Source organism: Psittacula echo (genome assembly GCF_963264785.1).
Source record: "Psittacula echo genome assembly, chromosome: 16".
NCBI classification, from domain to species: Eukaryota; Metazoa; Chordata; class Aves; order Psittaciformes; family Psittacidae; genus Psittacula; species Psittacula echo.
Window position 1 is genome coordinate 1,980,159 of NC_137752.1, and position 26,420 is coordinate 2,006,578.

General features: G+C 35.8%; 1 protein-coding gene across 1 annotated transcript; it reads right to left on the reverse strand.

Moving 5' to 3' along the window:
* C5 (complement C5) lies at window positions 1-25,385 on the reverse strand (the record flags this gene model as incomplete). The annotated part of the gene is made up of 41 exons (XM_080630660.1): window positions 1-130; window positions 407-545; window positions 1,380-1,463; window positions 2,006-2,095; window positions 2,464-2,550; window positions 2,749-2,854; window positions 2,949-3,023; window positions 3,762-3,864; window positions 4,037-4,088; window positions 4,738-4,819; window positions 5,831-5,893; window positions 6,247-6,399; window positions 7,151-7,356; window positions 8,047-8,218; window positions 8,338-8,433; window positions 8,859-9,018; window positions 9,828-9,903; window positions 10,053-10,265; window positions 10,532-10,621; window positions 11,155-11,215; window positions 11,762-11,983; window positions 12,656-12,795; window positions 13,431-13,507; window positions 13,934-14,024; window positions 14,661-14,861; window positions 15,443-15,508; window positions 15,818-15,947; window positions 16,509-16,658; window positions 16,838-17,047; window positions 17,520-17,723; window positions 18,308-18,508; window positions 18,742-18,857; window positions 19,195-19,321; window positions 20,055-20,160; window positions 20,474-20,564; window positions 20,921-21,003; window positions 21,707-21,798; window positions 22,405-22,475; window positions 23,078-23,240; window positions 24,128-24,320; window positions 25,321-25,385. The coding sequence occupies 41 exons, from the start codon at window positions 25,383-25,385 to the stop codon at window positions 1-3; spliced, it is 5,037 nt and encodes a 1,678-aa protein (XP_080486786.1).
* Window positions 25,386-26,420: the final 1,035 nt, after the last annotated feature.

Sequence of the window (26,420 nt, forward strand, 5' to 3'; positions counted from 1 at the left end):
TTAGCAGCCAGTGATCATGAGATCTTCAGCAAAATCTTCCATTGTATTCAAAAACTCCTGACAAAATGTACATGCTGTAGTTGAAGGCCACCACTCAATCCAAGTGCTGGAGTCCAAAGGGTACTGGAATCTAAGAAGAGAGCAGGAAATGATCATTTGCTGCTAAGATTTGAGAAGGAAAAACATCAAACAGGAAAAATTACAATATGAAATTACTTGCTTTGTGTTCATCATCCTGCTTTCAATGTACACATCTGAAAATACATTGTGTAACTATTGGCTGAACTAACATGTAAAAAATTAAATCAATTCTATATTACATAAGAATTATTACATAAAAACACTTGCCACTTCACAGCACACTTAAAGATTAAATCTCTGTGTATTCTGGTGGTAAATTACTTACTTGAAACTGTAACCAACACTTATTTTCAAGGCTTCTTTTCCCATGATCAAATACTGCTCTCCTGGGCTCAACTCAACATCTGTACAGGTCTTCTTTTTAACAAAGGTTATTTCATTATTTTTCTGAGCAAAAGCCTGCCCTGGAGTAGAATGTCAAGAATTGAAAAATATCACAGACAGAATTTCCACTCACTCATAAATTAGCCAGAAAACATCAAAATGTTCTACAGTACAGAACAGCCAAGGGATCTATTTGCCACTAGTTGTATAACAGCAAAATCTGATGTTATAAAACATGCTTCTTGTAAAAGCTTTGAAAAATTAAATCTGAATGGTAAATAAGCCTCATGCACATTAAATGGTTTTATATGAATTATAAACACATGTCGGGTGCTTAAACTCAGATGAAAATTGAGTGAATATCAACTTTAGTTCCATAGACCTACGAGCAGCTACCTCTCCCAAGGATGAGACAGTGAGTGCCCAAGAACATTCTAAAGTCCTTTCTCCCAGAAGCAGAAACATGCCCAACCTACAAAAACCTGAGATAAATTAAGGTATGGCATACCCTTGCACACTACCCCACTTTGATCATTGTATATACAGAAAGGAAGGGCATTCTGTGAAATGAATGAGATTTACACAACAGCTCACAATCTTATTAATTATGGAATATATTCTATGATTCTATGATTCAGTGTTCACCTTGTTTTGTCACATAAAAGACATTTCACTGATTACAGTTTGGGACTGTTAACAATAGCTCTAATATAGAAAAGCTGTTTAAAACCACCAAAGACTTGACTTCCCAGGGCTCAAAAGAATTCTCAAAGGCTGTATTTAAGACTGCAGTTTTCTCCTCTCATGAAACAACCAGGTTTGACTGCTGATTTTTGTCAGCTGCTTCAGTGGTCTCAACCAAACAGCTTTTATTTTAAATAAATTGTTAAATGGATTAAGAACAGCACACTCACCTCTTTTATAGAGATCCAGCAGAGCTGCAGAATACTTTACAAAATAACCCTCTTCACTGCGAGATAAAATGTTCACTTTATAAACTGCAGAACAACACAAAATAAACTTTGTTATTTCTTTTTCTTGCAACACACACTAAATGTCTTACACATGCTCAGATGGAGAATATAATGTCCCTTTACAATACTAATTTCTGGGAAAACAGTGACTATAGCTATACATTGTAGGCTAAGAAACATTAATAAGTTCTACCCATGCTTTAATCTGATGGAAGCTCTACCCAGGCTCTCATCTGATGCCTGACAAACTTCCTCTGACCCCAAGGCCAGATGCTTACCTTAGAACAGTACCAAGAAAGAAACATGGTGCTTATTAGCAGAACTCATCAGATCAGGCTCACCGTTGTGCTAACCCTGGTTTATGTGACTTTTATTCAGCAGAGGGCAGGGGCAACACTTCATCTTCTCTGCTGCTATGTCACCTTCATACACTCTACACCACAGTCTAACCTACTGAATTTTAGTCACTAAAGATCTAACTGAAACAAGATCTTCTGCAGCAGTAATAAATAAGTCAACATTTCAGCCAGAGCATGTGAAATAAGTAATGACAATTCAAATATTACCATATGCAATATCCTTCTGGCATGCAGCTTCTCTCCTGGTATCAGCAGTTATTGACCGATCTAGTCTGTCTTGTACTTTACTACACTCAGCTACATTGAGAAAGAAAAAAGCCAGTGTTAAGACAATGTTGCCACATGTCCTCACATAAACACCACAAATCTCTCTACCTGTTTGGGATAATCTACTGTAACAGAAACACCGAAATTATGGGATTGTATGCTGGAAAATGAGTATTTAAAATCCAAATATCCTCCTCAATCACCTGAGCTTAATCGAGTCAGACATCCATGATCACACTGTGCATTTCTTAGGTTTTTTGCTAACGTAAGATTTGGACAGGACAACAGCTTATGTTCCTGTTAGGTTTTTTTTCCTTGTGTTTAGTGTGTTTTTGTCCAAAGCACTACATTACATTTTCTCACTGAGTGAAATGGGTAAACACCTTAAAAAAGTTTACCTTCCATGCACTTGCATTCATCTCCTTCACAGAGTCTCATGAGTTTTTCGTTTCCATAGGGGTTATAAAATATAGTGCACCTTTTATCTAGAAGATCCAAAAAGAAATAATAAATACCTACAGAAAATCAAAGTCCAAGAATCAGAACTGAAACTTTGTGAGCCAAAAGTTACCCAAACTTAAACTAACAAAGATTAAAAAGCTGCTGAAGGAGGAAAAATGAGTCTTTAAGGAGGAATAAAGAGTTAAAAGACAAACACGAATTTGAAGGCATGGAACACATACCTGGTGCATGATATTCATATACAGTGAATGTGGCAGGATTTAGCATTCCAACCTGGAAAAGCTCACTTATTCGGAACCCAACACAAAGAAAATTATTAGCTGGTACCTATTTGAAAGACACAAATTAAGGAGTTCTAAAGGAAACAAAATTATTCCAAAGAGTTAAGGTTGAGCTTACAATTATAAGAAGGGTAACATACAGAGTCTATCTGCAGAATAACATGTCCATCTTTTATCTCATAATCTGCTATCAACTGATCAACGCCACTTGCAAGCTGTAGGGGAGAAAAACAGAGAAAAGTCTTTTATAACAAGTTTAACTTTTTTAGATGATCTCAAAGGTTTTGCAATCAGTAGCTTTAACATAATTCTGAGGTGTAAAAAAACCTTAGAGTTATCTCTTTATAATGCTCATACTCTCACTTGTTTTTTTCGTTTTCTTTTAAGGAAATTATCCTTTCACTCATTACATGAAGATAATAAAGGGTTAAAGAGCTAACTGTCCTTAAAAGAATACTTGAGTACATGTATAGCATCCTATTTAAATCCTGTAAGTGTAACTCTAATTGCCTTTAACCAGAACTTCCATGCTTGTCAATAGGAGCTGGATGAACACCAGCATTGCAGTGAAGATTCAGTTAAAGTTTAGCCAGCTTATACTCAGGTGTGTATACCAACAGTGTTCCCTTTACAGTTAGCAGGTACAGCACCTCCAGGGGTTGCCACACTGCCCTAACAGAGGCAACGACCATTCTCTATCTGCTCTTGTCTTTCTAACAACAGAGGTAGCCCAGATGTCAAACTTTAACGAGAGGCCTAGCTTCTGACTCAATCAAAAATCCATCATCTAGACTTAAGTAGATTATTCTCATTAGTATTGGAAGTGTTTAGAAGCAATGAGGATATAATGACATCCATCTGCACTGCTACTCTTAACAGAAAAAAGATGAACAGCAAATATATTACTTCTGTCAAAAGAAGTCAGTAAAAGAAGAATGTTCTCTAATACTTACAGTATTTAAGTCATCTGTATTTGCTTCCAATCCACTAACCAAACCTATGTCCATCACAGCATGAGCAGATCCTGACTGCGGCTCTCTCACACCAGGCCTGTACCTAAAATAGATTAAAACTGATATTAAACAAAACTGAAATTAAAAAGAAAACTTCAAATGTGATCCAGGAAAACCTAAGGAAAATTTCATCAATATTTAGACCACAGCATTGGCTCAATCACTGGGGAAAGGAAAAAACCCACCCACCCACCCATCCCATCAACTGTACTTACTTTGCACAAGCCTCTAAGCGCCCCAATGGCTCACCTTCTTCTCTTCTGTAACCTTTTCATAGCAAGTAGAGTTAAATAAGTAATTTTATAACTCTTCAGAAGCAGCAATCCAAAATTCTCATAAAGCATTGTCATAATTGAAAGATAATGATTTAAATTTTTTGTTGGCTATTCTCATAGGAACTCATTGCCTATCCACAAACAAGTCACATTACACTTCTTTTATAATTCAGGTGAAATGACAGCTTTAAGGCTTAATATAATTTAATGTGTGCTTACCTTATTAAACTACTTCATGGCAAAAGCTCAGAATGTGATTATACACTCTGTTGTAACTGGACTAGAACTCTCAGTGCTTTGTAGAATTCACTGTAAGCTCCCCCATCCCTCATTGTATTTCTTTCCTCTGCTAAAAGTTTGTATTGCTCACTCGCCCAACTGCAAGAACTCTTCCATAAATGAGTAAAAATGCACCTAACAAATATATTAAAAATAGATTCTATTCACAGAAAGGCAATAGTTTTAAGAAGAGCTAAAAAGGCTCATGGCAATTTCTTTTCCAGTTCTGCATTTAGAAAGTGGCAGAATTTATTAGTTTGATTCTTAATTAGAAACACTTTGTTCAAGAAAGTGAGAGGCTTTTTCCTCCCTCCCTTGCACTGACCTGAGCAGTAATATTTAAAACCATATTAATCCTTTACCATCATCTCTCTTTGGAACAATCTTCAATTCAAAGTTACATGACTCTTCAGAAGTCCCGATTGTGTTATATACTGTCCTCACCTACAGACATACAAATAGACAAAACAGAAGCAGTAAACAATCCTCAAAACTGGCATAAAGCTGTGAACACTTACAATATGGAGAACATAACACCAGTAAAAACAACTCTGTGCAGCATGAGGAGCTTTGATAGATGTAAAGCACAGTAAACAAATTACCAGCACAGAAAGAAATGAGGAATTCTTGAGCAAAACCACACCACTCATGTGGTCTTACTTACAGGACTAAAAATCTTATGCAAATGACTCCTGGCATTTATGAATTAACACTAGTTCACAGGAATACGTTCTATTCAGATGTAAGTTTGGTGTTAGAAGATGTTATGAAAGATACGAAGAAAATATATCATGACAAGAGCTTAATATTTAGGCACACAAAAAGTATTCCTTTAAATATTGCAGGCAAACAGTTTTTCAGTGACATTGGTGTCATCGGCAAACTGGCTGAGGGCGCACTCAATCCCACTGTCCATGTCACCGACAAAGATGTTGAACAAGACTGGTCCCAACACCGATCCCTGAGGGACACCACTCGTTACCGGTCTCCAGCTGGACATCGAGCCATTGACCACAACTCTTTGCGTGCGGCCATCCAGCCAGTTCTTTATCCACCGAGTGGTCCACCCATCAAATTGATGTCTCTCCAATTTACACCAGAATAACAGAGAATTGAGCAATTTCTCAAAGCTATTCACTAATTTAGGTCTTCCCTGTTTGGCTGTCCAAGCAGGACAGTAATAACTGATGAGCATTAAAACTAAGTTGATCATCTGTTAAGATTTATGGAACAGAAACCTTATGATGAAAAGGAAGAAACTTCACAACTTCTCTCTCACTAGCCACAAGTCACACATGGCTCATAATTAATCTAAAATATAGCTATAATCACATCCATCACTTCAGTCTAAGGGTAAGGACAGCACATGGAAGAGTTTAGGAGAAAGCTGTTTCTTATTCAGTGCCGATATTACAAAGCAGAGATTCCATTTAAGAAGTTTGGTTGCATGCTCACATTTACTGTAGCTACGCCAGTGCTGCTGCCAGTGCTTACATATATGTCATCATCCAGAGGTACCTAAAGGATGGATGTTAAACACAAAGCTGTAAGTTAAGAATAAGGATAGCAGTATTAGCAACAATTCAGGTCAGATAATCTGCTTGTCTTTTCTACATTTTAAATACAGATTAGGGTTTTATGCTACAAAGAGATTCTACAAAAACAATATAGAGGAATAAGCAGAGATAATGTAAATGGATAGTCAAATGCATTAAACTCAACAGATGAGTCCTTAAACATTTGTTATACCAAATTACTACTAGTTTATTAAAAGAAAAAGCTAATTTAGTAGCAATTTCAACATTCGAATAATTATTTAAAAAGTTGTTAAGAATTCTGCTTTCATTTTTCAAGTGATACCATTTACTCACTGTCATAGTTCTTCCCACAAAGTTATCCTCTGTCAGTTTAAACACATTGAGTTCTCCATGATTTTTGTATGCTACCTTAACATTCATGTCCAAATTAAGCCGTTTGATGAGAAGTGAATATTCAGTCAAGGCCTCAAGGGCATTAATTGTGTCCTGCCAGAAATCAGTTATAAAGAATTAATTCCAGAAATTAAAAAGAAGTAAAAATGTATTAAAGCAATTTATTTCCTGGCATTTAAATGATCCCAAATAATGGTAACCAACAGCTTAGCAGTGTCTCAGCAGTACTCTCAATATGGTGGTAACATGTTGAACACCATACTTACAGACATACTTGTGCAATTTCAAGTAATGCAAACACGTACTAAAAAGGCAGCAAGCAAAGAGCAATAGAACACAGCACTCATCAGTTTCTTCATAGATTTTTAATAGTTTTAAGAAAGGGAGGTTGCATGAATTGGAATATTCTAGAGAATACCACTAGTTGATAGGGCATTGGAGATCAGGCAGCTCTCACTTGAACTTTAGTCTATTGGTGCACACTAACACAGTTTTTACAATAAAAAAATCATACTTTCTTACATTGTGTTGCATTTTTGTGGAAAACAAGAACAATCATGTCATGAAATGAAATATTCTGTTTTATAAAAACCTCGGGCAAAGTTTTCCTCCTGTGATTCTTTTCATTCAGCAGATCTGATGTCAGTGGAATTGGCTTGCAAATTACTGTTTACAACAGATTTCATGAAAAGAAGTCATATTTCCTGAAGACTATCAATGTAACAGCGTCAGTGTTCCATATAGAGGACACTTAGGTTATGAACATGGTCATTTAATATTACCCTCTTAAGACATGTTGGATTTTGGGACTTGAAGAACAAGAACAAGATATTTAAAAGCTCACCTGAGTCGAATAGAATCCTCCACCATACCTTTGTTCTTCAGACAACCATTTGATGATTGGATCAGCATAGTTTTTGTCCCCTCTTAGCAAAGTAGTGAGCAAGGCATATGCTGTGGTTTCAACCATTTGTGCAGTAACAGAGCTGGGAGTGTATTGGTCTACTGATTTGAGAGTATCCTTCCAAAACCGGTAAATAGGAGGGTCACCTACAACAGTATAATGGAAGGTTTCAAACTGAAACACAGCTACAGCTGTCTCCACACTACACAAGCTGAAGTTCTGCTTACTTGGGCCAAGGAGAAAAGGAGGAACTCACTCTGCCTTTAACAGGAGATGAAGATATACTTCTCCTACACTAGTAAGTCTGACGTTTATACTAGAAACCAATGATAAGTAGACCTGATGCAAAACATCCAAATAGTGCTTGTCCTGACCAGTGATAGAGTGGCCAAACAAATGGAACACAGACTGTCTTTTTTTAGCCACTTCCAACTTTCAAAGCCTTTCTATTCCAGTAGGAATCACTGTTTGGCACAGAACAGTTCAAGTCCCATTCACAAGAGACTACAAATTCCACTCTCAGCCAAGGAAAAGAGGGGACTCAAAAGGATGAGGAGGTACACAAAAGTAATCCACTATGGACACATGCATACAAGGAAAAGATATAGATACAAGTGTGAAACAACAGGGGATGAGATAACACTGTTGAAAAGCTGAAAGCAGGATTGAATCTGGCAAAAATACTAGGCCACAAAAGACTGAAATGTCACTTATGCCAAAGCAAGTGTCACTGAAATTTACTCTCCAAGTAGCGCCATCACATTACCGCATTTAACAATACTAAAAGAACAGCTTGAGAGCCAACTACAGCACAGCCTGAGAGAATTTCATCGTACCTATGACAGATGCTTCCTTCTTCAACGCAGAGAACGCCGCTCGTGCAGCATGGTGGTTCAAATCCACAAGAGCTAAAGCGTATGAGGTTATTGCCATAGTGAAGGGGCTCTGAGCAGACTGCACATTCTTCAGCAAATAATCTCCTGCTTTATTTTTAGCATCATGGATTTTCTGAAAAGATGAACAGGCCACAGCTTACAGCTATCAGACTTTGAACAAGTGTTAAAGAAAAAATGAAGAAACTGGAATCCCAGAATATGACCACTGGCAGAAATAGAAGTCTTACTTACCTGAGTAGGACATATTTGAATTGACTTCTCAATTCCAATAACAGAAAATGCTGTGAGATACAAAGATTTTTCTTTAGCTTCTCTAGGTAAGGTACCCTACAAAATCAAATATGGAAACATAATTAAATAGAAACAACAGTTAATTTCAATAAATAGAACTTTTTCCAGTTTAGGTAAGGAGACAAATAGAAATTCCTGTAAGAAATATCAGCTTGGTTTAGCCTGAAAATATATTGACTTTTCTGCAGGTAATAGCTTATTTATAAAAAAAAGAAACCAACATATATAAAGTTATTGCAAGCCAGGACTGTTATATTGTAAAAACAACATTTGATTGTTTTTTAATATTAAGAAGTGGCAAGCAGCAACTTTTAGTGGGAAAACAAAGGTCTGCAAGATTGTCTGGAGTTGGTGTTCTGGTGAAGTGCAGCCTAAAACATCTTGCAGTGCTAAAACACACATTACCTCCTGGGGACTTCAGCTTTTACTGCATACACACAAAAAACGTTTGGGTTTCATACCTGGAGTTTCACTGGTTGGTAATTTGAAAATTCACTGAATGACCCATCTGGCATTTGACAGTTATCAATCAACCACAGAAGGGAATTACAAACAGAAATCTGATCAAGATTTACATATTGATTAACTTGTCCGAGAATCCTTAAAGCAAAAGCTGTCAACCTGCCAAGGAAATCAAACAGATCATATTTGTTTTAATTAGCGTTTGCACTGGTTATGATTTAGCTATGTTACACACTGCCACAGTTCAAAGAAATATTGCAGATGAACCTTAAATTCAACTTAACAAATAAGCAATAATCACTAATAATCAATTTTAAAGTAGGATCAATGTCTATGTTTCAGGTTCTGAACTCATGACATCACCAAAAGGTTACTTTTTCCATACACACAGAACTTAAGGGAGATGCCTTTGAAGAGTGTTCCCTTTTACAAGCCAACTGCATTTGCCACTCTGAAGGGCAAGGCAGTGACCATGTATTTTGCCTAATTTCCAATGGCAGATTCTGTTTTCCCTAAACAGTACTTCCCCTTTCTTTGATAGCCTTTAAAGATCCTATTTGTGTGAACAAGAGGTATGTTTATCTTGCCCTTGCTCACATACCTGTATTTTGCTTTCCTTCTTCAAACATGGGGTACAAACTTTGCCTGAGCTTGTCTTCTGCATGGAACTAAGGTGTTTTGTAGAATTCCAAGCCCAAAGAAGAGGTTTTAGAACTGAGCAAAATCCTACAAATGATCTAGGGTATATCTGCTCCTATTGTCCCAGCTTGGTTGTAATGGTGTGAATTATGGATATAAACAAAAGAGATTTAGCTAGTTCACGATAGAATACAGATACTATTCAAGCACCATTTAGATCAAGCTCACCTCTCATGCTTACTAGAAATATCAGTCTTTAAAAAATAGTGATAGTATGAAAGCAAAGGAGTGAAACAAGCCTTTTCTAATCAAAAGACTTTTTAACTCACCACGTGCTAGCTTGCCCATTCTTCCACATGCTATATGAGAAGTCAGAATTCCTGAATGACAATATGCTTACAATTCCTAAGGGATATATTAGGCAGAAAGTAAGTTATGAGAAGAGGTTTACGTCAAAATTGTATTTGCTCACTCAGACATATTATCTTTCTCACTCAGCAAAGTTTATGCACCTCTACAACTCTGAAGCAAGAGAAGCAGCTATATTTTTCTACCTTCTTTCATCTTCCTCCTCATTTGAGTTCTTGAAGTTAAGGTTTCAGGACCCAGTAAATGCCAGTTATTCGACTCTTCCAAGTAGTGAAACACATAAAATACTGGGGCAATACTCATCAACTCTGCTTCTGCACTGCCCTTTGGCAGATTAGTCAGAACACTGAGACCACTAGAACTGAGGACTGTGGCAATTGCTTCACCCATGAAATGCCCTGCGGAAAGAAAAAAACCAAAGTTTATTTAAATGAGAGATCATGAAAGTGAATCTAAGGACAGAATCTGACTGATACTTGTAAGCAATCTTTCTATAGGAAGTATTCAAAATTCTGCACAAAAGGTGCTTTGTCAAGCATGTTCTCAAAAGAAGAACCTAGGAATAAATTCAGATAAATTTAAACAAAGGAATACAAATAGGAGAAAAAGAACCCACATACATGAAGTACATATGCAGCAGGATAAAAGTTTCAATTCCATTTACCTTTTATACTGACACTTCTATCAATTTTTGTTTTAGGGACCAGGTTTAGTGGGATTTTGTATCGAAATTCTTGTCGTCTCTTGATTGAGCCTAGAATTGAAAATGTAGGTATGTCAGACTGCACAGTCTAAACCAATAGATGATGCAGTCATAATGGCCAGATTTTAAGGTTACAACTGAGTGCAAACACTTCAATCTTTCTTTTGCCTTTTTTATTAGTTAAAAAAAAAACAACAAACCAAACCAAAACCCAACTGATCTGGACCTAAACTTTGTGGTTTCAGATTCATCTCTGGTTAATGAGGACATACTCTATTTCCATTAAGAAAGCACCTGCTAACTGGTTTTCAAGCACACTGAGAAAAGCTTAATGGTCTATCACAGTAAAAGATACACATAAAGGTTCCTTTAAGAAATGAATCAAGTATGTTTTTGAAAGACTGGCTGTTTTGAAATGGATTTGTTAGTCAATGAAAGGACAGGTAATCCTTAGAAGGGACATATGGAGAAGATTTCAGATGGAGAAATGCCAATTTTTTCACATTACAGAAAACTTGATCATCCTGAATCAAAAACCATGAAAAGATACACAAAGTAAAGACATATGTGATCAATTCTCTTACCATAAACGCCCTGTGGGTCCAAAGTGAAACCTGAATGAAGCTCTTTCTTAACGCCTTCTGGCTGAAATCATTAAGGGGAAAGAAGGAGAAAGTGAAAACACTTTTGTTTAATTAAATATGTTAGCTGAAACAACTGTTTAAAACTCCTCTGTAGTTGAGTTTTATGTTACTGTTCTGTGTCTATTCTACGTACATTTAAGCTCATGTTCCATCTCCCAAAATTATTGAGAAAATTTAGCAAAAGATATAAATAAATGCTTAGGAAAGTGTAACATTACAAAAATGTGTCTTTCAATGAAGCATGTTTAAGCACGCGAAAACCCAAACCAAATCATTTAGAACACAGTATTTTCCCTGCTTACTAAGTTATAATATATTTATATATATAATCTGACAATTCTTATAATCAAGGTTTAAAAATGTGTATACTCCAATACTGTCATGCATTTTTCCACTGCATACATCTCAGCAAATTCAGTATGATATTTTTGATTCTGATAATATTAAAATAAATCAATATTTACATATGGATTTAAAACATTTTTATTTCTTGTGACTAAATCAATATGAAATTCAAAACCACTATAAACATTGCTTTTTTCCTTACCATTACACGTAAAGTTTTAACCACAGTTTCACTGTTCCTGGCTGTCAGCAATGTAAAGTTGATAGTGTGAAGACCTAATTCCAAAGGAAGTATTCTGAATGTAACTGGGGATGAAGAACCACCATCTAGATTCTTAAGGTTACAACCGTGCATTCTCGATCCAGTAGGTGCAGAATCTCCAAAGGAGCAGATTCCATTTCCAGCTGATATTTTAACACAGAACTGAAATGTTTAAAGATTTTAAATGTTTCACCTCTGTGACAGGTACAACAGAGAAATATTAAAGCTACTAAATACTATAAAGAGCATTCTATCAGTACTTTTCTGTTTACAGTGAGCAAGTGTTGCTACCTTTAGAATTACTATTACTTGCATTAGAGAAACACTAAAAAATGTTCATTAGCAACACCAGGGAACCCTTACACAAGGCCTCAGGCATACAGCTGCTTCATGCAGACACCTTTGCATACCTTCCTCGAATTTTTTTCAGTATTAATTTTGCACCTCTGTTTCATGTATTTCCTTTAAAATAGTCTTTTTTACATTAAATCCCCAGCCAATGTAATCTGCTCTGGAGCAGGTTATTCAAAAAAACCATCACTCTTTGACACTGTGTCCAAACAATTGGAATAGAAAAAAAAGTATTTTAATTTTCCTGAGGCAAAGCTGCAAGGCAAGAGCATGACAACATTGTAATCAGTGAAGTAGCTGGAAATAAAACTACTAATGATTAGGTTTCACTGTTATACAGTTACATAAAGCACACATAACACTAACTGAAGGAGTAGAGAAATCCAATCCAAGGATCTGTGTATACTGGATACTCCCAGGGGAAATGAGGTTTTAGTTTATTATGTTACTCTTTTTGTAGAGCTCATTAAGACCACAAATTACCTTAACTGCAGAAGCTCTGTGGTTATAAACTGATCCTTTTAACTCAATTTGTTCTCCTCGCACCACAGAATAAGGAACATAAACGCTCAGGAAGATATCTTTTACCACTTGCACTTCCAGGGGTGCAGCAACACAGATACCTAAGAATATTAAAAACATAAAAGCAAGTTATGTTACCCATCCTTGTGATAAACAAGTTTGGAAAGGTCTTCACATACTTGTCACCTTTACTGGTGACTTATTTTTCAATATGTACTATGAAATTGTCCAAGCTTTTAAGAAGTGACCAGGCTCTTGCTTCCTGCTCCAAGTTGCTGTCTCCCACTTCTCACACATACTGGCTGACATTTCAGTTCTTTGGGCTTCTTCTCCTTTTTCTCAAAGTGAAAAATTGACTGTTTGTACTACCACATATGCTGGAAAATTTGTTCTTCCCCTCAAGTCCCTGAGCTATTGAGAGCAAGACACTGTAAAGCTGTGCCAGTCACTCACTATTTGTTCTCATATATGTTCTCATATTCCTTAGTCATTTAACATGGGTTAACTGTTGAACACAACGATAGGTTTTGTTTTCCCAGCCACTTACATGCATAACAAGAAATTAAGTAATTTCCTTTCTCTAAAATACTCATTTTGACTCTTTCCTTGCCTATTTATCAACCAGAAAATGAACATTTTAGAATCTATATGTCAACTACAGTGAGATGTTCTGCAAACTCCAAATGGAAAAGCTCCCTAATTTCTTAGCTACAGTCTAATTTGGTGCAGCACTTACCTTTATCAGAAATGCCAACACCTTGTACTTCCCAGGTAGTCAGTGAATCAGGCAAGGTGACAGACAGAGTCTTTGACCTGTGTTCAGAAGAATTAGCACACTTCTACTATATCAATAGCCACGTGTTAACACCTAACTAATGCAGACAGTACACCCAGAGCAACTCCTGCATCTAAGAGACACTTGGGCCAGACAAGATATCAGGGCGTATGTGGAAAACAGGACTTGTGGATTTTTCTTTGAATAAACTCGGTTTTAGCTGACTTGACAGAAGCTGGTGTTTAGCAAGGTCAAAAGTGAAAGGAAAAGGGACTCAACAATCTGGGCACCAGACAGCACATCCTGCATGGAGGGAAACTGGCAGGAAGTTTGTGTAAAACTGCATTTTAACACACATCTTAGGTAAAACTAAAGTTCTTCAGCTTACCTCAAATTTAGCATTTACTTCCTATAAAAATGATCACTAAGTCAAGTGTTGATAATAGATTTGAGAAGAATAGTACCTTGGGGAAACTTGGTGGACTTCCCACAACCAGCTTTCAGGAAAGTAGCTACGAACTTCTGCCTCATCCAGTTCCAAGAAAGTCTCAAAATCTGAAGAACATAAATAAAGCAAGTAAAAAAACCCAAGCAAACCACCTGCCAATGACCAAAAGCTTCAAAATAATTATATTTTTCTCCTGTGACAACAAGAGATAACTTACTGTGTAACTTATTTGCCTAAGGTTACTCCTGATACAAGAGAAAAAATGTATCTGAATACCCTAAAAGTGTGTGTTATTTGCACCTCATCTATTTACCCACAGGGATACCTGTCCAGACAGATTAACTTGTTATCAAGCAACTACAGGAAGACAACGGGAGACAAGAAATTTCACACTCCCACTGATCTTTCCTGAGGCGTTACCCATTGGCTGGTTTGGGCCTAGGCAAAAATTTAGTATCAAAGTTGCCTTCACAGGCAAGGATGCTTTCTTATAGCACTTCCGCTTGTTCTAAAGAAGGATGAATAGAATATAGCTCTTAACAGAATACAGAACTGCTCTCCAGTCCTCTTCAGAAGTATATAAGCAAGTTCTTCGGAGACTGGTAATATGCTTTCTGGAATAACTCTGACAGGTAATAGTGAGTGGTTCATACATTAACAGAGCTGTCAACTCTGTATGTACCCATTTCTGCTCAAAGTGTTTCACTACATGTCCACAGGACAGCTAAAGCTCTGGTACTTACGCATTCTAGCCAATATCAGAAGCTTATTAGGCTCTTCCTCCCGTAGCCTGTTTGCAAATTCACAGCAGTCTTTGAATGCAGAGATGCACTTCTGGTTGCTCCGAATTCGCTGAGCTCTGTCACTGCAGGTCTCAGTGACTGGATAGGCTTTGACTCCAGCCATGCAGCACTTTCGGATTTCTGGATGTCTGTATTTGGATACTGAAATAAGAATAAAATAAGCCTCCTCTGTGAGATGAAGTTTTTATTTCCAAATACATCTTAGCTCATTATACTAAAGGTATTTTTAAAAACTGCGGAATTTCAGTGAAGGCCAGATTTGAGGATGAGCTTCAGCTTGCCAGTTTTTTAAAAACCAGTGACATACATTTAATCACTACTATTCTGAATTTAAAATATAAAGTAGATAGGAGGAGTTGTACTACATTTTAAGATTTAACAGTCAAAGGTTCTTCTGATAGAGTTGGTCCCTGGCAGGTGGTCACTGGGAAAGGCTGCTACAAGTAGTACTGTGAGCTCTCAGGCTATGTCTCTTCAGGAAAAGAAGACTTCAACATCTGCTATGTTTTCTATGTGTACTTAAATCTTGCTGACTTCAAATTCAGCATATGGGTAAGAGGCTTTATAAACAGGGTCCTCTCTAAAGTCATCTTCCGTATTTGCCAGTCCCTCTCAACTACATTACAACAATAATTACAAATCATAAGCACTCAAATTCTTGATTTCTAATGGACATGATTTTTTATTCATAATTATGTACTGTAAAAGGTATTTTCCAACACCTTCTTTGAGTATCTTCTCCTTGAAGTCAGACCGTTTGGTTCTTAACACTTCATTGCAAGTGTCATCTGTTCAAAAAATAAGCAAACATGTACAAGACATGACCTTTTTGTAATAGCAGAGTTCACTTCAAAATAATTCCATAAAATCACATACCAAATTTGGGAGACTTTTTGTTTAATATTTTAATTAAATAAAAGTACTTTCATTCCAATTAAAGTAACTGATTCACAAGTCATAACATTTCCTCCCTCAAGAATCTTTAGTATATGCATTCCCTATTAATTTAATTAAGTTTCAACGTGATAACTGAGAGTCACAATAGAGTATTTCAGAACAAGACTCCACAATTTAATGCTTAAAACAAAATGATATACCTGCTTCATTTGAATCTTCAGCATTTGTATTGGTTAAAAATGTAAGCCCAGCCATTCGGAAGACATCAACATTGTTCTGTCCTCCTCCAGCACCACACCCAAGGTCACTCTTTTCCAACTGTAGCATTACCTGAGGAAAAAACACATCAGCAGCTAACTAAAACATGGAATATATTGTATGGCGAATGAGTTAGACTTGCAGAAAGGCCACTTCAGTCTGGCAGACCTACTCTCAAAACACTGGAGAATACTACTTAGCAGTATTTGAGCTAATTCAAGCACTGAAAAACTTATTAACGCACTGAATGTAATAGCATTTTCCTTACCATTCTACCAGTATGCCTTAAAAATATAACCTGAAGAGATTATAGGAAGAACTAAGGAGAGTGTAGTCTCCAGGCCTCCATGATTAAGGAGCTCTCTAACACTGCAACGTATTTTTGGCCAAGTATGCAGGGTTCCAATGAGACAGGTCAGATCTGTCTTTAAAACTATAATTTATTTTTAATAGGAATCAAAATATTGTAAATTAATTCTGTTTATAACTTTGAACTGTTTAAACCAACAACTTTTATTCTGGATTGAACTGCTCTTCCGCCTATTTTCAGGCTTACTGAATGCATAACATAATAGCTGTCGGAATATGAGCATGAAACAAAGAGCAACTTTTCTTTTTCAGCTACTACTTAACTTTTTCCATGGCTCTCTTTCCTCTTCCTGTGACTCCATATATTGCCTTGTCAATAGATGACAAAGCAACAAAGGAATTGAATTGTGTTTTCATATTAAGCGATACAACTTCTGCTGGATTCAGGATCTCTTTGCTTGACTGCAGCTTAATCTAGAAATTTAAAACAAATATTGGTAATTTAAAAGCACATTGTTCCAAAATAAATCCATCTGAAGGCAGACACTTCAGTAAATCAAGGAATTGTTACAAAACTTCTGTAAATCCAAGTTCAAATCTAACCATAAAATGAATGCACACCCACAAGTTTTAGTGCCTATTTTGCTACTCACATCAAGACTATTCCCACATTTCTGTTCCACATTCAGCCAAACTGAATCAGCTACTAACTCAGCAGTTTGTTCTCCCATGACTATGTAGTAAACAATAAGACGTGCTGAAGGAACCATTTCTTGGGTTATCTGAAAAGTCAGATGTTCATATTCCAAATCCTTAATTCTCTTCTGAGTTCCAAAGCTTACTATCTTCCCTTTTGATGTGATCTGTAATAGAAACATTATGGAGAATAAAAAAGTCAAATTTTATATTTAAAATGGTTCTTCCATGTAACAACAATTTGCATTTAGATATAATACAACACACATTAAAATGCATTTGGGACCAGTGGGCCTAGTTCAAGGGAAGGTAGCTCTCCCTCATTCCCTAAGTACTGCCTCTGCACATCTTGCTCTTCCTCTGTATTTCCGCTCCTGAATCAGCTCTTGAGGTTGGCACTACTTGTTCTCAATCCCACTATATGTCAGATGAGAATTCAAAGCAATAGAGACTTCATGGAAATTTAAACATGAGACTTAATTTTTTGCTCTAAGACTGGCTGATTGTATAGGGAAGGAGCAGTTGTCTGAGCTGCATATATTCTATGGTGAGGATACTTCTTGACTGCTGAGGTTCTTCATCCACCACCACATATTAAATCATAATTCAACATTTTATGTAGAAACATATGTTACTTACCAAATAGCTGTAGTGTTGTATTTTATGACTATACTGACTATGTGGATATACATTAATATTTATTACATCCCCTACTTCTAGTATTTTGTGGTTGGAAGCCCAGTCAATATATAGATAACTCTGACTTAATGATGAATACGCTTTTGCTTCATAGGTTTTACTTGCTTGGTTTTCATCTGAAAGACGTGGATCTGCAGTTTTTACCTGAAAAAATAATAAGATGTCTGAAAATGTTTTTAGTATAAAAAACCCCATGTGTCCTGACTTCTGAATAGCTTAAGTACAGAATTACACTTAACAAATAGTTACAATATTAAAAGCATTCTGCAACATATTTTTACAGCAATTAATAAAAACCAACTCAAGAGTCATGTTTTCATTAATAAAAGAATCCATAAATACCAAATCAATCATAAAATGTTAGCTTAGAAGCACATACACACATAAATAGAGCAGAAAAGGTTAATGATATGTCTCCCTACGTAGTGAGGGAAGCACTCTCAGAGACTTCGCACAACAAATCTAAATTGAAATATTAAATAATCACTTAGTAATTATTATGCAATAGACATGTGACAAATTAGGGTATTTTGTTTCAGAATAATTTAATAAAATACTTCAATAGGTAAGTAATGTTGCATTATAGCACTTGCATTTCATAACTGATTATTCATAATAGTCTCTAAGTTTATAAATTCTTGTTAGTGTAAAATCTCCCCATTAGTGTTGCACATTCACAAAAGTACAAAATTAAACCCTCACATAAATGAATTAATGATTTAACTCACTTGAAACTCCAATACTTTGCTATCAGATGGGATATTAACAACAAACAAAGCAGTTCCATCAGTCAAGCTTGTTCTCCTTCTCCCAGATTCTGAGCCCTCTGATATCAACTCAGTCTCACCCATTTGCTCACTAAAGGATTTTGCAGTGACAGTTACAGGCACTTTCCCAACAAAGTCATCTACTGTATCTTTCACCTGCACCTGTTCACCAGAAAAGAGAACATTCCTTATATCAGTGGTGGCATTTTGCAAGGAGAAAACTTTCAAGCTGCTAAGCCGCTTCTACAATAGCAAGTTAAAAAGACGTAAAAGGTTAATGGAAACGAAAAGCATGTTAAGAACTACAGAAACATACACACAGAAAACATTAATAAGGCTTCTGCATTATGGGGTTTATGTTGTAATGTGCAATAATTCTGCTTATGTTAACTAACCTTAATGAAGAATGGAAGTCCAGGCTTCACAAAGAGAGGAGTAGCAACCAAACTCAGTTTGTAAGGAGATACAGCAAATTTGACTCCAGAAAATTCTGCTTCACCGCTGAGGCCACCTAACAAAATATTATGCCCTTTTCAGTAATCACAGCCTGTGTTTTCTCCACTTGCCTTCAAAGGTCAGCACAACCTGTCTGTTACAGTGAAGTCCTTTCATCTAAAGAGTGAGCCCCTTGCATTACTATGAAACTAACAGCAGAAAACCAGTAACGTTTAATTCCTAACATTGTTACAGTGACAGATGGGCTGTTCTTCCTCGTGAGTTTTTGGAAGAAGGAATTCTGAACACTAAGGAAAGTCTGACCCTAGGAAAGTTATCCATATCGCTTTCTAGTTCTGTTTACATTTGCAGAGATGTTACCAAGAAAAAAAATCAGTTAAAAAGCAACTTACCTGCAGACTCCAACACTGATGCCACAATATATAAATATGACCCATCCAATTCTTCTAGACTGTGAATCCCTATAAAACTCACTGCTTTCTTGCAGTCAAAATTGATCTCAGCAACACCATTTTCAATCTGGAAATTAAGTAATTCATTACTTTATAGTCAGTAATTTAGAAATAACACATAGATACAGAATATACAAATCCTAACTTCAATATGTTTCTGTTCATTGACTCTTTTTCAGAGAAAATCAAAGGTGGAGATGTTTTAATGAAGAAGAATTCTTTATTCCCTAAAATGATTGATAATTAATCGACCATTTGGCATGTATTGCAAAGTCTGCATGCAGACCCAACAACAGGTTGGAGTAACACAGAGAAAGCTTCACTACATGAGGAATGATAATGTGTTTTGTCATTCTTTGACTAAATCAAAAAGGCCAGACTGAACGAGGGAGGGATGGTGGTGAAGTCTCCATAATATATCAGTGTAACTTTGATTTGTTTCGCTCCATTAGATTTCTTTCATTTATTCTGAAAGAAACACAGAATTTTTCCCACAAAATATTCTGAGAGCATAAAAGTGATTTCATAGACATTTCAACCACATAGCTTGCCCAAGTGAGTAATTAAACCAGACTGAAATTACATTGTCTCAGATGCTGCCTCTGAGGTTCATTCTGAAGTGCATTTCTGTGACCCTGACAACAGCATTACATAGTTGAAGTTCACACAGAATAGCTGTTGATGCAAACCAGGAGCTTGGAGCCCTTCTCATAAAATTTAATGGGAAAACTTCAGTGGAATTAGATCAGTCGTGAGCTAAGCACATGAAATCTACACAAACCACACTTTCTTCTTCTTACCCTAGTTACACGCATGGCACGAGGCATCATTCTTTTTCCAGTTTCTTCAATTATTCCAAAACGAAGAAAAACATCAGCACTTGTAAGCTTTTTATTATAAAAATAGCTGAGAACAAAACAATAGAAATGCTTTTAGATTACTTTAATGGCTGCAACAAAGCATTTGTTTTTGAAGAAGAGTAATTCTCTAGGCAAGAGACAGAAAACAAATGTCTGCTTAGCTTTAAATGCCTGTTGAAAAATAATCGCTCTAAGAATTTTAGAAGGGGCTCCTTAGCTCTTTTACAGAGCAGAAACGATTGTGATGACAGGGATTCTTGAGAAAGTAGAAGAGGAGACTTCTGGGCACAAGAGAATCACTCTTCAGGTAAAAGAAAGAGACATACACACATTTAGAAATCAAAGCCCAATTTCCTTACCTGGCTTTCACAACAATCCTAAAGTTCTCAAATTTATCAGAACTAATGAAGTTACTTTCTGGCTCTATGACGATGGAAAAGCTTGGCATTGCTGAAAATTGAGTACAAAAGAAAGCCACTTAGCTGTGGTTTTATACATAAAGCCAGAAGTACTCAGAAAGACATTTTTGTACAGCCATCAAAAAATCGTGTCAGTTTAAAGTGATTTGAATTATAGTATTACAGCCCTAAAATATGGCTGTGAGCTTATCCACAGAGAAGCACGAGTTCTAAAGGCCTAAGTTATCTGCAGTTGCCCTGGTTTACATTCTACCTCAGTGCAAATACATTGAGATGATACAGCACACTAAAGAATATCTCTAGAGACAGGCTGTATTAATACAGCCTTACACTAATATGACTGCTTAGCTTGAACTGATGCTGTCACTTGACGTGGGCACACCTTACCGTATTCCTTAACTTCAAATTTCGCAACAGCAGAGGTTACAAAATCCTTCTTATACTTGGCTTCAATCTTCCAAATTCCATACCTAGAAAATGAAAATAAAATTTTTTTTGAGATTAAAATTAATGTCTAAGACAAAAATAATATTACTACTTAACAATATTTCATGTTAATAGTTATTTAGAGATGAAAATTCTGCACCAAGTTTTTGCATATGTTCAATGCCTACTTTGAGAAAATTCTGCCCTGCTATTTTCATAATTCTTTGAAATTTATTTTAAAGCATTGAAAGAAATTGGAAAATATGCCATTATTTATGACTATCATCAGAACTTTTTGATTTCAAGCAGAGACACATTTTGAAGACTACAAATATAACCAGGGTTATTGAGACATTGTTTGCTAGCTTCTTTCACTTGCCAATTACAGCTCCTGAGGCCAAACAAATGCCTGCTTGTGGCTACAAGTCTGTTTCAATGCAGTGAGCAGGATTAGTACGTATCACGTACCTGATGTATCATAATTTGGATGATTATTCTTTGCTTCTAGAAGCACTCAAGAGGCATTTGCTTTGTTTCAAATTGCTTTACTTAAATCCACAGAACTTCTGTGTGCAGAGGATATCTGAATGTGTTTATCTTCCTAACTTACCATTCAAAGAAATCTGATTCTGTCTGCCTTAATTTACATACTACATCCATTTAATCTCTGCCAGTTTTGTGCCATAGCTAAGTTTGCTCAATGTAAGTGAAAAATGCTGTCTCTCCAAAAGCATTAAGTAAATGTACTTAGGATTACGAGGAATCTTGAAGTCAGGAAAAGAAACTATTCCAGTAAAATCTTCTTCTTCTATAATATCCACTTTTACTCCTTCAGGGTCCTTTAAAGAGTAACAGGAAAGAATCAGCAAATGCAGACCATTTTTATCAAAGCGGAAGATCTTCAATCTGTGATTTCAGGGAGAGCCCGAAAAGGTTGTAATTTTTCTAAGAGTTTTGCCCACTTCACAGCATGAAAACACAAATGTTTTCAGAAAGAACTCAGACTGAAATTCTGGTAAAACATTTTACTGTGATTCCAACAATTAAAAGCTGTTACTAAAAAATGCTTAAAATTGTTAGAAAGTTATTGCAATAACAAGCCTATTGTTAAAGGCTAAAAAAATACAGTATACTGATTATTTTTATATCTTAAATGAAATAAAACACAGTATGAAAACCATATATCATTAAAATTCCCTCAAAAATTTTTTCCCCAGAGAATTACTATTTTTTCTTTTTTTTTTTTTTTTCTCCATTCTGTAACAACCTCAGATCTGGGACTTGAAAACTTTTATCCAACTGTGCAAAGTCAGTTGTAGGTCTTTTAAAGTAAAACTGGCTACCTGCAAAACCATCTAATAGTTACATTAAGTATTGATTGCAATAGTGGTTTGCCATCTAACTACATCTTCAGAATATTGATATTAAATTCAATTACAACTTACCACAAAAGTTAGGACAGTTTCTCGCCGAGCTGGCTGCAATTCTTCATTCAGAGAGTAAACCCTGATTTTCACTGTAAGAATTATTACAATAAATCGCAAAGTCATACTATTATAGAGATGAAAAAAAGAAACAAAAACCTCAAACCCCAATCTTTTATCCATACTAATTAAGTTTATAATATTTATAGAATGCTCTTACCTTTTGTCAATATGGTGTCCAAATGGTCTCCGTTCATGCTAGCAACAAGAGACCCTGCACCACTTCTCTTTCACATTTAATCACTGCAGTGCAATATAATCTTTTACCATCACAATCTTAGCACATGGCTTTGGTAGGAAAAGAGCTCAATCTCCATGAAAGAAATGATTCTGTCATCATTTTTTCATAAATATTTTTAATGTATTTCCAGGAAAATCTTTCAAACTTTGTGCCATTGATTAGCCATTTACGGTGCAGAGGGCAAGGACTGAGAGGATATTGGGAGAAGTGGGCCATTTCTACAGTATGATCAAATGGTTTAAAATATTACTCTGCTGATTAAAAAATTAAATAGCAGCTGATGGCAACACAACATAACCAAGAGCCTAAAGGACATTTAAATCCTAATTCCTTGGTAAAGTCAACAGACTTCAAGAAATGAAATAACAGCCAAGAGAAATAAACATTATTTACCTGACTGATCAGGAGTATAAACTGGTTTGTCTGTATGAATAAAAAGAAATCCATTCTCATAGGAAACAGGAATTTTTTTTAATCTTGTAAAATGTGGAGAAACAGCTTCCAAATACATATAATTGACTGAATTCTCTGCTCTTGGCAAATCTGTTGGCTGAAGCTGGGAGAGATGAAATAAAGATTTTAAAAGAATATTCAAATATTTTTCAAGTATTTTTTCCTGCAGTATTTCATGTTGACAAGAGTATCTGAATAGCAATTACTATGTTACTGTTGGTTATCATTAAATAAAACCATCAGCATTCACAGAGGTTTATTCTTGGTTATATCACAGATGATGACCTGAAGTACTGAAGTACAAACAGGTATTTTGAAATTTACCATTTTATTTATGTCCAGAACTAAAATAGCAAAGTGCAGAGCCCAGTTATGAAGTTACGAGAATATAAATTATCAGATTTGCAAACAAGATGAATCTCAGCCACAATACAGTCATGGTTGGCAGTTTGGTGAAATACCTATTTTGGCTGAAAATTGGGTGTGAAGCACCTCCTGGGAAGCATCACCCCAAGTAAAACCTTCTTGATCATCAGCTTTCAAGCTTTCTGCACTCTTGGCTTCAAACAAATTTGTTAAATAAAGCTTTATGTTAAAATCTGCACCCCTTTGGAGCTTTTTACTGATAAACAAGTTTTGAACCTTGGTTTAGTCACCATTGTGGCTTACTCTGAACATTCAGTTGACGTATCTTGCAAACATTCAACACTCCTCTATTCTCACCCTTTTTACTTCAGTGTGACTATGATAACATTTCTAAAATAGTTTGATTATATGTTTAACTTTGGTGACATTTCTTTACGCTAGTTTTGTCCAATGTAATTTCAACTTCAGACAAACTAAAATGAAATTATCTACATATGGCAAACTGAGATATCGGGGCGCTGGGCTTCCCTTTGCAGATTCATCAACTGAAAACTTACTAGAATCATTTTTAACACTTATAACTGTGATAATAAAAACACTGCAAGAAAAGTCTGAATTCCTTACTGTTAAAGTTACAGCATCTTGGAATTTGTTGGCTGGAGTTAAAGAAACATGACCAGAAGAATAAACGGCAAGTTTATCTGGAAAGCTTTTTATGGCAATATTGACCGGAAATTCTTTTTCATAACCAAAAGCTTGAACTACAACTTTCTCAGACGCCCCAGCTCGGAAGATCTTTGGTGCTGTAAGGACATATCTGCATATGGAATAGAAACCAATAAAAAAAGACTAGTGGATTTCTTACTTCTGTTTGTAATTCACTTATGTACACATTGGTAAAGCAAACAATCAGGTTAAGTTATTCTAAGATGTTACTTAAAACAGTAGAGCCCCAGCCAAAATAATTGTTATGAAAACTGTAATGTAACATCACCAAATAACAGCTTAGCTAGAATAATATTTATGGATTTGATTCTGCAAATGCACAAAAGCATGGCTGCTAGAAGCTATTTTCATGGAAATAATTATTCCTTTTGCCAAATTAAACCCTGAAGCACTAATCTTCCAAACAGTACACTTGTGTAGTTTTCCCATTAGTAAAGTTCTGACTGAAATGAATGGGGACCTTACAGTAAAGATAAATGTGACTAAATATTTTCCGGATTGTTTTAATTTCCTCAGTGCTTTATAAACTGAAGTGTGCATCATTTCACAAAAGTACAAGCCAGGCTTTAGTACCTGAACACATAACACATCTAAAATAATACGAAGTGCTTATGAAGCACTTATGAAGAAAGCATTTATATGAGCTTCTTCTTTTTCTGAAATGCCAAAAGCACTTGGGTTGGCTGCTTTCTATATACCACTGTTAGCAGGTAAGAATCAAAAAAGCACTGCTAAGGTCAATTGTAAATTACACATTTAGGTGAGAGCTTTCATCAAACCTGTAGCAAAGTGTCTTCAGGCACTACAGAAAAGCTAAAGAGCTTTATTGCTTAACTTTTTCGCACATTTATCTTGTGGCATGTAATGACTCTACCTCTTTCTTTGGCAGCAAATACAGTAATTCCAGAAGCATCAGTCCTTTTTCTACCATTAGTCCCATGCACACTAGTGAGAATTTTGCTTGTGAAAATGCATCAGTTTGGAGAGTGCCTTTAGTATTGGCTGTACTTAAATTCTGAATCTATTTACCTAAAACAACAGACAACAATCAAGTAACATTTCCCAGTAAGTTCTGTATTTGCTTTACTTACGTTTTCTCTTGGCTTAAAGTTGTTCCAGAAAATAGCAAAACAAAAAAATATATTAAGACAATCATAGTGTCTGTGACAGCAAAGAGCAAACCATAGATGCTAATGATTCTGGATTGAACTGTGTTTGGCTTCTGCTGTAGATGAACAAACGCCACCAATGCATTTCACTCACAGTTAATAATTAATTGCAGATCATGGTTTACTGAATGTCATTGCCTTCTCCCAAGGAAGCCAGAACAGCTAAACCTAGGCTTTCAACTTTTGAATCTGTCCAGAGCAATCCTATGTCAACCCTATCTTTCTCTGTTTGATACATAAAAGAAATAATTTTCAGAAGTATCAAAAAAACCCCCAAAATGCAACAAACAAAAAATTAGATTTTGTTAGTCCTTTAGGAAACAATGTTATTTAAAACAAAGTGATCTAAAACTTGCATCTGAAGGAAAAAAAGGGCATTTTAATTGTATCAAACACAACATGCTGTTACGTTTAACCATAAGATTCAATTTTTTTGTTGTGAAATAACTCTTCGCTTGCCAATTTCTTTTAGCCACTTGTAGTCCTCCTTACTCCAACTCCCTGAGGACTTCCGTAAGTAAACAGATAAACCCCAATATGAAAACATGAGGGCACAATACACCTACATGTACTAATTTCAACAACATTTGCAAAAGAACCCATTGGTAACAAAACCGTTGCATGGCCGATATCTAACCATAGGCCCTCAACATGTAAGTTCAGGTAAAGTTAAACCAAAGTTGTGCAAGACTTCTGAGGCTTAAACAAATACTGCAGCCAACCTTTACGGGAAGGACATTTACAAAACTGTTTCTGATCAATATTCATTCCAGAAAGGCCAATTTGGGCTTCTGAATAGATAAACTAGAAAGGAAGTAACAATAGGCAGAATAAACTCTTGTAAGATGTATGGTGCTTTGTATGATTAAAAATACTGCAAATAGCTATTCCTAAATACCGATGAGAATTCAAACAGCAAGTTTACACAGGTGGTATGTATGCAATAAGAAGCAAAGAATGAGGAACATCAGAAAACACTTTAAAAGTCTAACAATATTCTGAAATAATATTTTTAAATTATA